The following is a 17925-nucleotide window of genomic DNA, read 5'->3' on the forward strand; positions in this document are numbered from 1 at the left end:
AAATCAATGCAAGTTACATTCACAACGGAACGCATAACTTTCCCGCAGGTTACCATCAATAATATGGAAATACCGATTAAAACCGAAGTTAAATACTTCGGTATGTACCTCGGCCAAAAACTGACATGGCAGAAACACGCCAAAACAAAGCGTCAGAAGTTAAACTTAAAACTACGCGAAATGTCCTGGCCTTTCGGCCGTAAATCCAAGCTATCCACAGAAAACAAACTTCTGTCATATAATTGCATAATAAAACCCATATGGACATTGGTATACAGCTGTGGGGGTGTACAAAATCACAAACACAAAAATAATTCAAAAACTTCAATCCAAATTCTTGCACTCAGTAACTAAAGCACCTTGCTAAGTCCCAAACTTTACTATCCACAATGATCTGCAAATCCCTTTTATCCTAGAAGAAATACAGAGACTGTCAACACTCAACTATCAAAGCATACTCGGATACAATAACAGACTTGTTGTAGAAATTAACAACCCACCAAATGTAAGAAGATTGAGGGTACAGTGGCCGTCTGACCTACCACAACCCGCAGATGACAAAAATTAAAACCATCACCATTCTTCTACAGGGCTTGTCAGAATATCATCAGTGATGACAAGACACATACTTAGAACAAATTTACTTATTACTCCATATTATCGATGGTAGATTGTAAATATGCTATTAATTAAATAAAAAAAATGTTTTATAAACTATAAATCATTCTTCTATGTGTTTAATGTATTTCAAAAGTAAATTAATTAGTTTGTTAAAATAAATATATGAAATTACTTTATATATTTTACAGTCTTCATTAGATTCGTCCTATCAATACCATAACGGCGTATAGAGGTAAAATTACGAGCATTTTAAACACCGGCACAACAATGGCCCACTCGTCTAAGAACATGCCCGCACATTGTGCGCGGACCTGACTCGCGAGCATGTCGTCACCTGCCCGCGGACACGTCCATCTAGTGCATAACATTCTCTGCAGAGGCAAAACTGTAACAACAGTGTGGGCGAAACGTTGGTTTCCTGATCGTAAAAATACTTACAAAAATTTGCAGAAAGAATTCACAGACTATAACGAACCCCAATACGTGCATAACTTATTTTGGATTTTACTACTTTCCTCAGTTCCTCACTTTGTATTTATCCGGCAGAACTTTCACAGCTTCGTTTCTTATGCGTTTCTTTGAATAGTTATTACCTTTAATTTTCCATACACAATTCTGATTTCTATACCCTTGCCTAATTCTCCCTAGATCTGTTGTCACTATACAAAATTCTTAACTGTTTCTTCTCAAATTAAATCGAAGATAACATTTCCAACAATACTATACGCGGGCGGCTATCGCCTTTCGCTGGCACTTTCTGACGGAACGCGACCGCAGCTCCAACTGTATGACCAAACCACGAACACCCCTAATACTGTATATGTAACATATTGCCACGTATATGGAGTGTGACTACAGACAGATTGATGATCGCATTTATTGGACTCTTCTGATATAACGCATGACTACCTTTTACAGTTCACTATAACACGCACACTAATGTCCACGGTCAAGTCTTCACTGCCGTTGCTTGGTAGCGGCTTCTAATAGCGGACGTTCCCCTTCCTCTGGGTTCCCGAACTGTGACCGGCCTCGGCTCTCAACGACTGAACCCCAGCAATTCTCTAACTCTGTAACTGCTAACTGATCTTGCTCATAACATCTCTGCACGGTGCGCGTAGAAAACTTTTCTTCCATTATTGCTATATTCTCTTGTTGCCATGGAAACATGTTTGTTTGCGGGGGGGGGGGGGCGGGAAGAAAATGTAAGATAAGAGGTTTTCACGGTGGTTAAAGTTAATATAATCTTCTCGGGCTATCAGCAGAATCAGTGTGTAAAAATTACAAATAACTATTAACCAACTGACACGGCTGATAGTCCGAGGAGATTCTATAAAGAATAGTTTATGTTGACGTGACAGAATATCTTTTACGTACTAACAGATTTGTGGGTCTATATTGAAACACAGATGACTCAGCTAACAATTTTTTACATTAATATTTGGTATATGTCATTGCGTCATCAATTTTGAAAGAATCCGGTGGTGGGGAAAATGCCTCCTATCCTCAGCACCCGGTCATTCGTTTCAACCAGACGTAATAGTTGTAGTCGTTAAGTACTTATTATTCTACTGCAAAGATCCCGGGACTGAATTTCTACCTGAGCGGTTTTCAAAAAGTGTTCGTGGTTTCTTTCGAGCAAAATGCTGGTTGTAGTAGTACTTTACGCTGGCATCGTCCTCCAAAATTCATCACTCATAATCACCATCTTTCAACACTATACAACGAATGTGGTTAATCAAGCGTCGATAAATAAACCAATTAACACCCAATTTACAGGTCGGCGCCAATTTTGCAATTCCGGCTTCCGAAATTTTTGTCCTTAAATATCTGCTAGAGTAACTTCGCGGTACCTAGTGTCGCCTTTATGAATCAAGTTCTTTATGGTGCCATCTACTAACACTACCCACAAACAGTGCTCAAGTTCTAGTACTACAGAGATACCAGTTCGTGCATAGGGGTATGCCATCTATTGGCAATTACCCGAAGTATTTAGTTAGGCTACAGCACGTGCCAACAACCGCAAGGGTCATAGACCTTGTCTGGTTGGGTGAAATGACAGGTTTTTGATTTGCCACGCCTCTTCTCAAGGCAGTCTACTTATTTTTTTATTTTTTCACTTTCTTTAATGGAATGGTTCACTGGCTTCTTTGAAAAACTGGAAAGTGTATAAGTTAAGGCTACTTCTTGTAATACCTCATACTTCTCATAACAAATTCTCCTAAATTTACTAGCAAACGCATTTTGGCTTGTCAGACATCTTGGGTGCCAATCCGATCATGGCAACATTGCCACTAATATTATTTGCAACACCTCCTGCACCCCCTTACTAATGATGTTTATTTCTTATTTTGTGCATGTTTGAGAAGTATGTTATTTTCTTTACTTCATTTGTGACTTCCTTATTCGATTTGTATCATACTTCTATTCACATAATATAAACTAAATCTATAAAATGTACAATTTATAACCAAGGGGATGTCAAAACACCTCTCTAATGAAAGGTATATGAAGAATGATGTGGTATCCCTCCCATCCCCATCACTGATAATGATAGAAGACTTCACACACAGAAGCACTGTAAGCAAACCCTATCACTCTAGACATATCCTGAGGTCTGAATTAAAGCGCAGCCAAATAATAAAGACTGAGCAGGAAGAGGGCTCACATTATGAAATAATTAACTTAGTTCACACTTTGTACAAACATGACACAGTCATTTCTTCTGCATCCTACACTAATACAAGAGGCAGTAAATAAAATACACTATATTGTCATGTGTATGAGTGACTACAGATGGGGTTTGGACTGGTAATTGGATTTATTGATCACTTACAGATCGTAACTACAGCGCCATCAGTTAATTAACATACACTGCAGTTCACTACAGTCTGTACTGTCTTCTCAATCTGCTGTGTCTTTACCAGTCATTGCCTGGTAACGACTTACAAAGGCGAACCTTCCCCATGCCTTAGCTACCACCTTTTAACAGCAACAGCTCACAACGACTGAACTGCAGTTCTCTGATTAACTCACCAACAAATTCTTCACTTCCCTGCACTGCACTTTCAGGCTGGCAGCCATCTTACATTAACCTCCTACTCTTCTGATTCACTCAAACTCAACTGACCAAAAGTTAGACCTGCCTTGCCTACAATACTTCGGCATGGGCCGCATAGAAAACACCAGTCCTCAGTGTTGTAGTTCAAGTGTTGCCATGGGAACATGTTTGTTTGTGAAGCCCCTAGTCAGTAACGGCTGCCGTATATTTGTTACTCCGTGGTCGTTGCCTAGCAACGGGTCGTGCTACATTGCTCCCTACTTAAGGCTATTCATTCCAAATTGCCTACAGGCATACAACCATTTCTTCTTTTCCGAGGGCTGTCCTTCTGACGTCTGTGATTGGCCTTGCCTTCCTTGTGGCTTGGTTCTCACGGTGATTGCTCTGCAACTTATCCCACTACTCCCTCCTTAAAGCTGATCATCCCGAGCATCTCCCTGATAGGTGTGAGCCGGTCCAGGTGTACCACCATCATCCTTCTTCTGGTCGGTGTGGACAAAAGTTCCGAGAGTAGTCGATGCCCTTGCATCTATGGTCCCTAGTCTTCTCTTTCGTTTGGATTGTGGCCGGATCTTCCATGATGCCTTAACATCCATTTTTCAAATCCGCACAGAAGACCCGGCTGCTAATTTGACAACCTAAAGCGCTATGGTCTGTCTCTGGGCCCCACTGACATTTCCCTTGTTGAGCGTTTTCTTGTTTCTTAGGACCAGCTGCTGTTTTAGGCATTTGTTTCTTATGCCATTGTTGCATTTCTGCTGCGCCCGATATCTCTTCTCGAACTTCGGTCCTTTAAGGTTTCCTCGTACAAAACTCCCTGCATGGTTCTTAACTGTGACCCTTGCGCGGTGCAGGGATGGTATGGCGGGTCAATCGTTGTCGGGCAGCGGCCAACTTCTGCCGGGGTCCACCAACCAACACCCTGAGTCCGTTTCTTCGGCTGTCGGTGGTGCTCTACAGCTAGATGCCGGTCCCCATATCGGTCCTCCAGTGCTCGGATACTTTTCACCACGGCCTCTTCCTTAGGAACGTCCTGCTGCTTCGCTTTGGCCTTCGACTTTTCTCGGTGGGTCTCCAAATCCGTCATGACCATTTTCTTCAACCTTTCTTCAAAGACATCCACCGTGGCCTCCATTGTCTTTAGATGGAAGTCCATCCTGGCCATCATCCTTTCGCGATGGGCATCTAACTTGGCCATCATCTTTTCTATGGTTGGTTTCCATCCTTTCTTGGCTTCCAGCCTTGTTGTAATTTCTTCCTTCATTTAGTTCAGACTGGCGCCCACCTTGGCTTGGCTGATTCTTGTTTCAGCCTTCATTTCAGTCAGCAGGCGTGCCATCATTTATTCCATCTCCATAATATGGCGATATAATGATCCAATGCAATTTCCAATCCAAGCACTTCTGACACCAGTTGTCCTGTGATCAGGTGACTACAGATGGGGTTTGGATTGATAACTGGATTTATTAACCACTTACATATCGTAGCTACAAGTAACTATAGCGCTATCGGTAATTCACACACTCTGCAGTTCACTACAGCACGTGCTAAGTCTTCTTAGTCTGCAGTGTCTTCACCAGTCGTTGCCTGGTAGCAACTTCCAAAGGCAGAAGTTCCCCTTTCTTTGGGTTACCAAACTGTTCCTGGCCTCAGCTACCAGCTTCTAACAGCCACAGCTCACAACGACTGAACTGCAGTGCTCCAACTAACTCACTAACTCACCAACCAATTCTTCACTTCCCTGCACTACACTCCCAGGATGGCAGCGATCTCACATCGACCTCCTACCTTTCTGACTCAAACTCAACTGACCATACTCTAGACCTGTCATCCCTACAACACATCAGCACAGACAGCGCAGAAAACATGGCTCCTCATTTTTGTAGTTCAATTGCTGTGGTGGGAACATGGTTTTTGTGAAGCCGTTACTCAGTAACAGCTGCCACATACAGTAGACTCTCGATTATCCGCGCGCTGTTTAACCGCTTTGCGGCTCAACCGCGGCAATGTATTTTTAAAGATTTTTTTTTTTTCAGTGAGTATCACATTTGTTTAAATGTTTTGTATGACAGTCAATGTTAGTTTACTATAATTTAGAGAGAACTGTACTCGCATTTNTTATTCTACGGTTGTTGCCTAGCAACAGGTCTACATGCTACAATATTCATATACAAGTCATAAGTATGCTTGTAAATGACACTTTAATAAGTAAATTCTGCATTCTGGTATTCAAAGACAACTTCTCCACCCTACAAAGCAATCTGAGTGGTTTCTACATGTGTTGCTTACCACAATTTATTATTTGTAAAATAGCTCTCTCACTTCTAAGAACTTCAATACTGTTTGTTCAACTCTTCTGACATATTATCATCAAACACTATATTTCTTATTGCCATTAAAAGGACACATAACTTATAAAACTGTTAAAATCAATAGAAAAACATAAAAAGTGAAGCTGAAAATAGACACAAAAAGAATATTTAATTTGTATGAAATTATACTAACAGACATGCATAATTTCCTATAGAAGTGTTACAAAAATATGTTTAAGATGTCTAAACAGAGGGACTCTGAAGGGGATATTTAGGTAGTGTTAACATCACAAGGATGTTCTAATTGGATATATCAATATAGGCATCATCAATGTGAATCCAGCTACTTTCTTCTGGCGAAGAAGAGGGTTATATCTCTTATTATTATTCACGTAAGAGGCCTACAAAGATGAACAAATTTTATGATGGCAATTACAACAAACAAGACATAACTTATATCACTGACAGGACAAGAGAAATATTAGTAATAATAAAATATAGAGCAAATGTTAAGAGATTAAATGTGACATAAAAATGAAGTCCTACTTCTATTCATAATACAATCAGCTAACGGAATTATTCTTTCAAGACAACAGAATTGCATATGCTCGATTCAAATATCACACTGCATCAAGTCACTCAAAATCTGTCACCCTAGTAACATGTTTGTGCATCTATATATCATCTAGCGCTGTAATCAAACCACAACATTTAACATGTAATTTTTCCTATCACTAGAACAGATCCAATATTATAAAATGTGAGACTATGTTCATGGCAACTACAAATCAAATAAGTACTACCACCACCGCCACCAAAACCACCTACACCACCAGTGAAGATGATGACAACTACAGCAGCAACATTCACTTTCTCTTCAAAAATTATTTTTCCATACATAACAACCCTCATCAGTTTGTAGTACAATCAACTGTACATTACAATAACTTCAAGATTAAATCAGAGTATTATGAAATAATACAATTCCAGATAGAAAACAGATTAGAAAAGATGTTTTTACTCTTTGATCTCTGAAGCTCCCTGGAAAATGCGTGTATTCTACCACAGAAAGAGAATGGATGAATAAAACAGGAATGATGACAGTTATGATGATCATTTTTTTCAGAAAGACGGGTGTTAATATTCAGATATGAAAAAGGGGAGGGGGCAGTGAGACTTTTCTCAAAATAAAAATTTTAAATTAATAAGTTACATTAGGAAGTTTATATTACTAACTGATGTCTCTTTTTAGTAACATAGATTTAATTTTTTCTTTCTGTGTTTTATGAAAGTTGTAAAGTGCTGCACCACTGTGTAATTATATAAAAGCCCTGAAGATGGCGATGATGGTGATGATGATGATGATGATGACGACAGCAGTTACAGGTATAAAATGTATCAATTGTAATATTTACGGAGTGGTACAAAAGTCATGCACCATAAGGAAAATTAATGTAAGTTCTCAATTGCTGGAGATCAACTTGGAAACATTCTTCGATTCAATGTGTTCAGTATGTCTGAATGCTTCTTAACATCCTGATGCTGTTCTTGGCACACTCAGGTCTTATTTTATTCAATTGCTCTATATTTGCAGGACATCAATATAGATCAATAACTTTATACTGCTTCTGGAAGAAGTCAACAGGCATGAGGCAAGATGTCTGGGCACTCATGTGCCCATCTGATGGGCTCTCATCATCCAATCCACTTATTTGGGAACAACTTATTTAAACAGCCCTGAATGATGATTGCAAAATGTGGTGGTGCACTGTCCTGCTGCTATAACATGTTTAATACAAGATATATTCGGAAAGTAAAGATACAAGTCATAAAAATGTAAGGGAATTCTTCTTCTTCTTTTCAGAAATGGCAGAGATAGGAACCGTGTGACAGTGCAGAGTTCACTGGCCAGTCACAGCAACGTTGTGCTCGCAGGGTGTGTAAAACGGCCGTGTCGATTCAAAATCCCGCCAAATGTGAGGTTCATGCAGTAATTCGATTTCTTCACGCAAACGGAGAAACTGCTGAAATTCATTGCCAACATCTTTCTGTTTACGGCGAAGATGTTATGAAGAGGCAACATGTGGCAAAATGGCGTTGTGAATTTGAAGCGGGAAGAAGTGATATTCATGATGAAATAAGGAGTGGAAGGCCACCCATTGTCACTGATAAAATCACCCAAAAAACAGATGAAAACATTTGTGCTGACAGACCTTTAACCATCAATGAACTTTTTTGGACGATGAGGAGGTTCAATACATGGCTAAGAGAGCAGTTAAGAGATTTCTATGCCGCTGGAATAACAAAACTCATTCCCACGCTCACTAAGCACATTGCAATCCATGGTGACTTTGAAAAGTAAATAAAGATGTGTTGTAAAAGAGCTACAAGTGAATAATAAAAAAAGGAGCTTGATAAATATTTTCTGGACTTTCTATCTTTACTTTCGAAATATCCTTTGTAGCTGCGCAAAATGGGCACCAGAAATGCCTGCAATATTTTTTAGCTATATTTCACCTACCACACTGTTGTCAAAGTAAACATAAATTAACTAATCTCCCACAGCTCCACAGATACTAAAACTCAAAACATTTTGCACTTGAATTTTTTCCATCCACTGTGTGCTTTAGCTGACTCAATACCATGAATTATGCCCATTCACATTAATGCTGGGGGTAGACTATAACCTCATCGGTGAACACTATCCAGTGAAGAATGTTGCTATTCTGTAAAAACGACTGACAGAACTCCACTTTATGATCCATTTTATCATTGTGCAATTCTTCAATAGGCGAGACTTTGTGTAAATGAAAACTATGTCTTCATACAATCAGCTGGATAGATCTCCTGCAGATATTTGGGACAGCTAAAAGTTAGTTCATAGCTGATACAATATCATTTCCACTCCTGTTTCACTGACTGTTCTTCTGGCCAGTCATGGCCATTCTGTGTTTCTTTGAACCTATTAATTAGTCTTCCAACCATTGCCACATCAGTTCGAGGCCTCTCTGGACACTGTTTATTAAATTCAGTAACATATGAGTGACTAAAACACAGTCATTTAATGTTACTACTAAACAGCACAAACTCTGCAACTCTGAAGATGCTGAAGAGTGAAATCTCTTATGGTGCGTGACATTTGTACCACTCCACACATGTTTGTCCTTTGACCTATACCTCAACTCCCCATAGGTCTTTACTGCATGGTACTTACTTACGCATAGGGCCAACTTTAATTTTAGGTTTGCTTTATGAATTATGTTTGTAATCACAGTATTAAAAAGATTTTCTGCCAAAAACATAGTATATATCTAGAAAGCAGTTTATTTCCTTTAAGGCTGTGTCCTGATGGAGACAGAATATTTCTCTCATACTCTGGTACATACATATCATCAAAAGACAGTAATCTTCACAGCTCCTGCCATGAGAACCTTAAATTTCACAAAGTGTAAATAGTTAATGTGAAGATAATATTTAAATGAAAATGCAATGTTACAGTCTATACTCTCCACCCAGATTTACAGTGAATACGTACTGTTATTTCAGAGTGGGAAAATTCTAAACATTTAAACTGATGTGACAAAGCACAGACAAGCTGATGTCAGTGTTATCAATTCTTCAGGAAAATAAAATCTTATGGGTTCCTCTTAAAACTTGAATGCTAAATCATGTTAAAATTCTATTCAATAAATGTCAGATAATAAATTCCAAACACATCCCAACATCAGTTTTTGATGACAAGTAAGTGTTCCAGTCCCTTCAGAAGACACAAATTCTTAATAAAGTGATACAGTAATGTTAATCAGGAGAATTAGAACCAGTTGTCTCACAGTGTTTGACAGATGAAGTAAACAGCTTGAAGAGGGATAGCAGGTTGGATACAATGGAAGAACATATTTCTTACAACAAAAATTGCTCAAAAGCTTTTCAACTTAAAAATTATTTACGAAGGAACTAACAAATAAGAAAAATTCTATCTACTTATTTTCAGTAAATACACATCAGTTCCATTTATACTTCCCACATTTAAAATAAATATTATAAAATATCCGTGCAACATGGGGAAGCATGCCACTTGTCAGTACAGCTTGCACTCTTTTAGTTAACAAGTGTGCTTGTATCATCAGTTTTGGTAGCATTTTATTCCAGGTGACTATGCATGTCAAATTTTCCATGTATTATCCATGTTGTTACACACAGAAACAATAGAAAAAGTTTCCTTTATGCTTTGATTGTTACTGAAGAATTCTGTATGTACTGGCAATTAACGTTTGACAAGGAGGATACTTAATTCACAAGTGGTAGCTAAGCAAGGTATTTACTCCATTTCTTAAACACCATGGGGCAAATAGCAGGATGTACAATACAACATCTCTCCTACTTTAATATCAATCTCATCTTCACATGGTGCATCCTGTTCCATTAATAAAACTCTAGAAACTGATTCATGACAGAACCATTGTATCCAGTGTGGTGGAAAAACCAATATCTAATTTTAGAAGACTGAAACATGGCCATAATACATCTCATGTTCAGGAAATGCTGGGAAATTCTTGAGTAGCTGCAGAATTGGCAGCTTCTCCAGAAGGGCTCAGCTCCATGAGTAAAAATTTCGCTTAGTAGGGGGGTGGAGTCCAACTGGGTCCACTCAGCACGGCGCCCACTGTTTGGCCTACTGCAGCCTGCCCCGGGTGATTATGATGGAGAATTTGGTGGAATGAAGATTGGCAGGGGAAACCGAAGTACTTGGATAAAACCCACCCCAACACCACTTTGTGCACCACAAATCCAACTTGACCAGACCCGGGATCAAACCCGGGCCGCCACAGTGGGAAGCCAGCGACTAACCGCTTGAGCTATGGCGAGTAAGTAATTAAGTTCAGGACATGTCATTACTCAATTCCAGCAGATCAAGTCTTGGCAGCAACTGGTGTGAAGGAAATGACACACCTCACTTAAAAGGATGAGGCATACTGGTATAAGCAGCATTCTTTTTTTCAGCCAATATGAAAACCACTACATAACTTGCATAAGCTGTCAAAAATCATACATCTGCTAGGGCATAATATGTTATGGGGGGGTGGAAGAACCATTAACTCTGATGGGGGNTTAAGCTATCCCTGTAAAAGGCCATGGAGGCCCATAGGGTTGTTAGACATTGAGGCTCCCACATTATAGACAAATCGGTTCACAGATGGCGGTGAGGCTGTCAGCCTCACATTCTGGCCATTCTTTACCCCCAGGAAGATTCCTGGTACTCACTTCTGTTAGCAGCTAAGTTGAGCCCAGGGCCACAGTGCAGCTGGAAGAATTAGCTCAACTGAAAAATCTAATGGCCTCATTGAGAATCAAGCCTGTGACCTTCTGGCTTGTAGCATAGTGCCTCAAACAACTATGATGAAATAATTCCATGGACATTCTGACTAAGTTTAGTACTTAATGTTGCGGTTCTATTTGTTTAATATATTGGTAGAAGTATATAAGTTGTTCAGCTTAGTCAACTTTAAAACTATTACCAAATAAAATTTATTCAATCAATACTACAAGTCAACAGTCTATAAACATAAACAGAAGACTGCGTATGATTCCTGAATTCTTTTAAAAACTTATCTAGACTGAGATCAATAGCAACAACTTCTCCAACCTAACGTTGTCACAAAAAGTGATATATTACTGAGGTGCAACAACCCTATATCTAATAAATATATATATCTCAGGATACTCACCACTGGAACGCATTGAAGTGAAAGTAGACGAGCCCTTGACCATACAAGAAGTTGGCATCCTTCCAGTAGTCTGACTTAAGGCCAAAGAACTTCTGGTACGCGGACATTGCTGTAAAAATGCAAATAATTTGCAATTCCATCAGTTCACTTCAGCTCTGTCCAGCCCTTCACTGAAAAAAATGTATCTATTTTAATTTCAACATGAGAGATGAAATTATGTCAACAGAAATGGTTTGTAAAGAATGATAGATCTGGTTAGTCCTAGATTTGTGATGTAAGGATTTTAAAGTTCTATTATCCATCAAACTAAACTGGCAATGAATGTAATACAATTTCACGCTTTCTCTGTGGCCTGGCAATTTGTGCCAAAAGTTTCATAATATTACTTAATGTGCTTTAAAATACAGATATTTTTGTGAGTTTCTCTTTTATATTACTTTAACTTAAAGAAGAGTATATAACAGTTCATATTAAAGAGTTCTTCAGTATCTATATGTTGTTCATGCTTCCTACACAGCATTAATGAAATAAAAGACAAGTGTTACAATAATCCTATACTGAATGCGAAAATTTAAACAAACTTTGGAAGACACTCAAACCTAGAGTTACATCTAAGTGTCTGTATACGTTCACTATCTAACTACCTGCTTTGATGTACTTCATGTATATGTACAAGATACTGAACAGCAGTTCAACACTCAGTATTTAGGACTCAATATCTACAGTTACAGGTCTCTCTGCAACCCTGAATTTGTATCAAACAAGTCCTGCCAACGGGTTCATGATTCCAAATTCATGTCACATATTCATATTTCTAATTTAGGTGGGTCATGGTTACCATTAGAAGTGCAGCAACATGAAGTGCTATTACCCACCTTTTGCATAGTCTTCAAGCAAAAGGTGGAAGTGGCCAAGTTTGCAGTAGGTCTTAGGATCAATGCTGATTTCCTTGCCTGTAGCCACTGCAGGTTGACCACCCCCACATCCCTCTGATGCCATGCGTTTATTTCGCTCCTTCTGGTTCTGAGCCTGGACCAGCATTTGCTCAAGATATTTTACTGCCTGCATGTAAAATACATGTTATCATTCACTAAACATGAAAAAAAAAAACATTACATGAAAAAGCATCACTTACCAAATCCAGGGCCCAAAGCCACAACTCTGATTAACTTGCTGTCTTACTAACTTAATGAATTCACCAACCAACCAATCAAAACTATTTGAGCTAATAAAATCTCAGCACTGCTAATATCATATCCCATCATCTGACATGGTTCTCAACATATTAAATCTTTTTTACTTCTTCACATAGTATTTCCATTGTAACATTACCCTCCATCTCCTACTCAGTGACTAAGCAGTTTGGCAGAGTAGTGTGGGAACTGCCCACATTCAAGCAATGACGCTTGCATTGTCATACTTGCTTGAATGTGGGCAGTTCCCACATCAGTAACACTCTACATTCATATTTGGGAAGTGTTCGTTTCCAATTCAGCTGGGACATCAACTATCCTGAGTTTTTCTGTGGTTGCCTTCACCCTCTCTAGGAAATGCAGGAATAGTTCCTTGACTTGGTCATGACTGCTTCTTTCCAAAATCCTTTCCAATCTGTCATCCTACCATTGAAAGCTATATAGTCTAGCTACTAAGAGCATCATTAAATAATCACATATAAACAAACCCTACTTGGTTTTTCATGGGCTGTGTTCCAAGAAGTGTAGCAGTAATGCTGCATATCTGTATCTGTAACCTAAAAATCAGTCAATACCATTAATACCAAAGCTTATCACTAGCCACAGTCCTCAAACAGTTCAGTTCACCTGGACATAACCCTGAGCCACTTCCACCCACTTCACCCCTTGCAGAACCTACTTCCTGGTTATCCACTATATTCATATCACCCACCTCCTCCCCAGTTCTACCAGTGGCTGCTTACAACTGGATTTCCTTCAAAAATTCAGTCTGCATTTCTGTTAACCTTATTCAAGTTGCATGTTCAATCCATCATGCCAACTTAACTTCACTACTAACAATGCCTGTTGATCTGTACAAATCCTCCCAGCCCCACTTAATATATCAGTGTCAAGCTGAAATATTTTCTTGAATACTCTGTTTTCAGACACTTAGAAATCTGGATTATTTTTTCACAACAATAGAAAACGTTTAAAAATTATAAAAAGTCACTGGTCAGCAGTCTCTATGTAGCAGCTGCACAAACTGCATAAAATGAACATACGGACAGACTGTGTCTGTCCACTAATATATTATATTTCTAGTAGTCTTTAACAGATGTCTATAACAATTAACATAAGCTGTCAGGCACTTAATTTAGGTCCATATCTGTCAATAACAATCCATACAATCCACACTTCACACGAAGTTCTCATAAACAGCTCACAGCAGAGAGCAAAATACAGCATACAGCTCTCATTAATATCTACAACTTTCATTTTAAACATTTTTGACTGAGTGAATAATTAAAAAGGTGGGGAGAAATAACTGCACAACAGATGTGTATCTACAGTCAAGGCTAATACAATGTGCATAAATGTAAAGAATGTCTTTGGGGAATACAAGTCCTCATCCACTGCAGTGCTACTTTCCACTTGTTTGTTTGTATGGTTACTCTTGCCAGAACACATATATTATATGCTGTGTACAGATGGTTTCAAAGACTATCATGATTTGCTGTGTAATTTGACAGTACTTCACCAACTGTTGATGTCCTATGGCAGGATGATAATCAGCAAGGAGTCAGTAACTTATGTTGAAAATTACTATCTTCTGGGATATAACACTGTGTGGTCCATTGTAAGTGAACTGGCGTTTTGGAGGAACATGTGGTATCCATCTTCAATGTCGAAGAATAAGACGAGCAAGAAACTTGCATGCAAGCAGATCCCCATGGCGTTATATCTCATAAGATAGCACTCTTCACAACCACCATTGTGAGAACCTCAACTCCTATGAAGTAAGTTATGTTGTTGCCATGTTTCAGATGTTATCCTAATATCAGGCTGCAAAATTATGAAATCCATGAAAAGCATCAGTCAGAATGATCTCCTGAACTGAACTTAAATGAATAACAACCAAGTAACACAGGTCTACTATCAGAAATGCTGCAAGATTTTAACTCATAAAAGATGTCAAATATATACATTCTCACAGGGAGATATTAGAATCAAATCATGAAGTAAAAGTAATGTAGATAATTTAAAAAGCAAGCAAGCAAACTTTCACAGTAGAAGAAAAGCCACCAGAATGATAAATAATAACATTATAACCAGTCCTAAGCTTATAGCAAACTCATTCAATACTTATAACTGTGTGAAGAAAGAACAATGAAACTAAAAACCTGCCAGGGGAAGAGGTACATGTTTGTACATGCAGTACATGAAGTTCATGTTTGAAACAAATCCTAGAATGTTGCCAAATATAAAACATTTGCTGACAAAAGAAAAACAATAACAAAATATAATTAATTACTTTACTAGTTACCTCCATACTCAATTAACTCTGAAAGAAACTTCCCACAATGACTTCAATTATTTCAACATTAAACCTTTTACCTCTCTGCAGTTACTTCAACTGAAAATTTGTAAGCATTCTCACTTTTTTAAATGATACATTTTTTTACATAATTACTTTATGCCATACAGCATAATCTCCTTATAAAATATGGTGGCTGTACATAACTGTACTAATCACCTACGTACTTAGATTTATAACTGCATTAAGGGGACACAAACAACAGAATAAAAATTAAAGATGAAACTGTTAATAGGTGCACCAATTTATTTATTTGGAAAGTGGAATAAATATGGAATGGAAAATCTGTGGAAAGATCAAGAGAAGAAAATAATTCCAAATCTGACCAAGTTAAAAATGAATAACAGGGAACAAATAAATTCTAAAACAATGGTTTCTCCACATAAAAAGAAGAGATACAATGAGGATACCAAGGACATTACTAAAAAAGTGTATAAGAAAGAGACTTCCACAGACATACAGGAAAACATGAAGAACTGTAAAGTCCTAACAAAAAATAAAAAGGAAATATTCTGGGAAGAAATAACAAATTGGAGACTGTATAAAATGGAAATGGTGATGGTGATGGTGGTGGTAGTAGTAGTAGTAGTAGCAGCAGCAGCAGTAGTGATGGTGCTGGTGGTGGTAGTACTAGTAGTAGTGATGGTGGTTGTGGTGGTAGTAGTAGTGGGATTTTAACAAGGTTTAAGTTATCTACCTGTAAGTAATCTAAGACAAACTTAAAAATACTGACCTTAAGAACCAGCTGTTTCTTCTTGGCCTGTTCTGCTGTGTTTAGTTTTAGAAAACCGAACTGCCGACTGAAAAACCAAAGAAATGAAATGCCAGTAATCTATTAATTTCTAACAAGTACTTTAGATGGTCACTGGCTGGATCCATATTTACTAGCTCTCTTACAAAATACTCAATACATACCACACCATTTGCTCGTAAAATCCTATGTGACATACCCCACTGATCAGGCAGGTCTTGGGGAGTGCAACATGTTAAGACTGTCTACAAAATAAAAGTAAACTGCAAGGTATCAAACATGCCAGTGTTGATGAACACCGCATGGGACTCAGTTAAGAGACATGACCAAATGCCACATACATGACATTAGCTGATAAAATATGGAGCATTCACCTACATAAATTCATACATATAAAATAAATGGGTCACTTTTAGTAGGGGGGGTGGAATTAGGTTAGAATAATACAACACTTTAAATATAAGCAGGATGTAATTTGCACCGTCATAAACACTCGTAGGGTTATCCAATAACGTCGTGGGGTGTTAGCGTTATTACTATGGGGGGAGGGGATGTATCATAACTACATTTTGGCCAAATTTTTCATACAGCAGATGATTAGTGGCCATGTTGTTTACCTGTCAAGTTCCGACAGCACCTGCAATTCTTGATTTGTTAAATTTATATCGTCCTGTTCCTGCGCCATTTTAAGGCACTGACTCAATTGTCTATAGTTTTATCATTGGCACTTCACTATTTACACTACTTCAAAATTCACTTTCACTCAAAATAACAAACACTTTCACTAATAACCATCAATAACCACAAACTATTTGAGAAGAATATACACGCGCCTATATTACCAGACAAAAGTTTCATGGGGCACTCGGAAGTTAGATTTTAAACACCTTCTCGATGTTTTACTAATTTTTGAAAACACATATTGTCTATGCTCGCAACGCCACCAGTTGAAAAAATAAGTTAAATAACACACACATGGGAATGTACAGTGGAGAAAATCATTCTATTTACATTTAAATCTTATAATAATTAAGACCCGAAGGTCAGTCGGCTTTGGTATCGAAGTCCCATAGGTCTCGATTGACCCCCATCTCAGTTCAAGACTGAAGTATGAAGATCCAAAGTCGAAGTATATCATACCAGCAGACATATTTGTAAAACAATCAGCTGTTATATGGGCGGTTTCTGGATGAAGAATATACGGAACTTACAAAAGTTTGCTTGTTCGTGTTACCGCTAGAGAATGTGACATATAGTTTCCTTGGAACATATCTGGATGATGCTTTCGTGAATATCTGTTTGGTACTGGACTGTAGAGGCTGGTTTAGTACTTGCGAGTATGTACCACATATTTGTTATGTATCACTTTACAACTTCTATGGTTGATACCGACCGCAGTATCTCTTAGTAAGTACTTGTCTGCCGTATGTCGCCGACATCAGTAAGAGATAATGACTTACTCAGCGTCTGTATGAAACTTATAAGCATGTCTCTGCAGTTTACTCAGAAACTAATGACGTGCTATTGTAGGTGAAGCTTCGTTCTAGCTATATATATATATATATATATATATATATATACTTATTTGAAGCATTAGTCTATTTATTCATTCATTCATTTATTATATATTCCATAAATCCATATACATAGATATAGAACCAGTCACATAGTTAATATAGTACAATGCAATTATAGATATATATGTACAGCTTATAATCATTATAATAGATAAAAAACATGTGTTAAATTTACAGTCTTACATCACTATACATAAAATTATGTAATATTAAAATTGTTTATGTTATTATCCTTATTTCTAAGCAAATTTGTTACTAAAGAATTCATCACATGTATAAAAAGAGTTTTGCAATAAAAATGTTGTCAACTGAATTTTAAAATTTTTCA

General features: G+C 37.9%; 2 protein-coding genes across 2 annotated transcripts in view; one reads left to right on the top strand and one right to left on the bottom strand.

Moving 5' to 3' along the window:
* LOC111868775 (histone demethylase UTY) overlaps positions 1-16917 on the bottom strand; it is a gene marked incomplete at its 5' end in the record, with an annotated part of 179904 nt that extends 162987 nt beyond the window's left edge. Inside the window, 4 exon segments of the mRNA XM_023859731.2 lie at positions 11721-11829; positions 12596-12782; positions 16003-16069; positions 16638-16917. Coding sequence (XP_023715499.1) covers positions 11721-11829; positions 12596-12782; positions 16003-16069; positions 16638-16705 — 431 coding nt within the window.
* A 494-nt stretch (positions 16918-17411) lies between these two features.
* Positions 17412-17925, top strand: part of LOC111868777 (FUN14 domain-containing protein 1) — a 13837-nt gene continuing 13323 nt past the window's right edge. Inside the window, exon 1 of the mRNA XM_023859736.2 lies at positions 17412-17427. The gene's annotated coding sequence lies outside the window, so the exon portion shown is untranslated. The remainder of the gene's footprint in view (positions 17428-17925) is intronic.

Source organism: Cryptotermes secundus, unplaced genomic scaffold (genome assembly GCF_002891405.2).
Source record: "Cryptotermes secundus unplaced genomic scaffold, Csec_1.0 scaffold174, whole genome shotgun sequence".
Lineage (NCBI taxonomy): Eukaryota > Metazoa > Arthropoda > Insecta > Blattodea > Kalotermitidae > Cryptotermes > Cryptotermes secundus.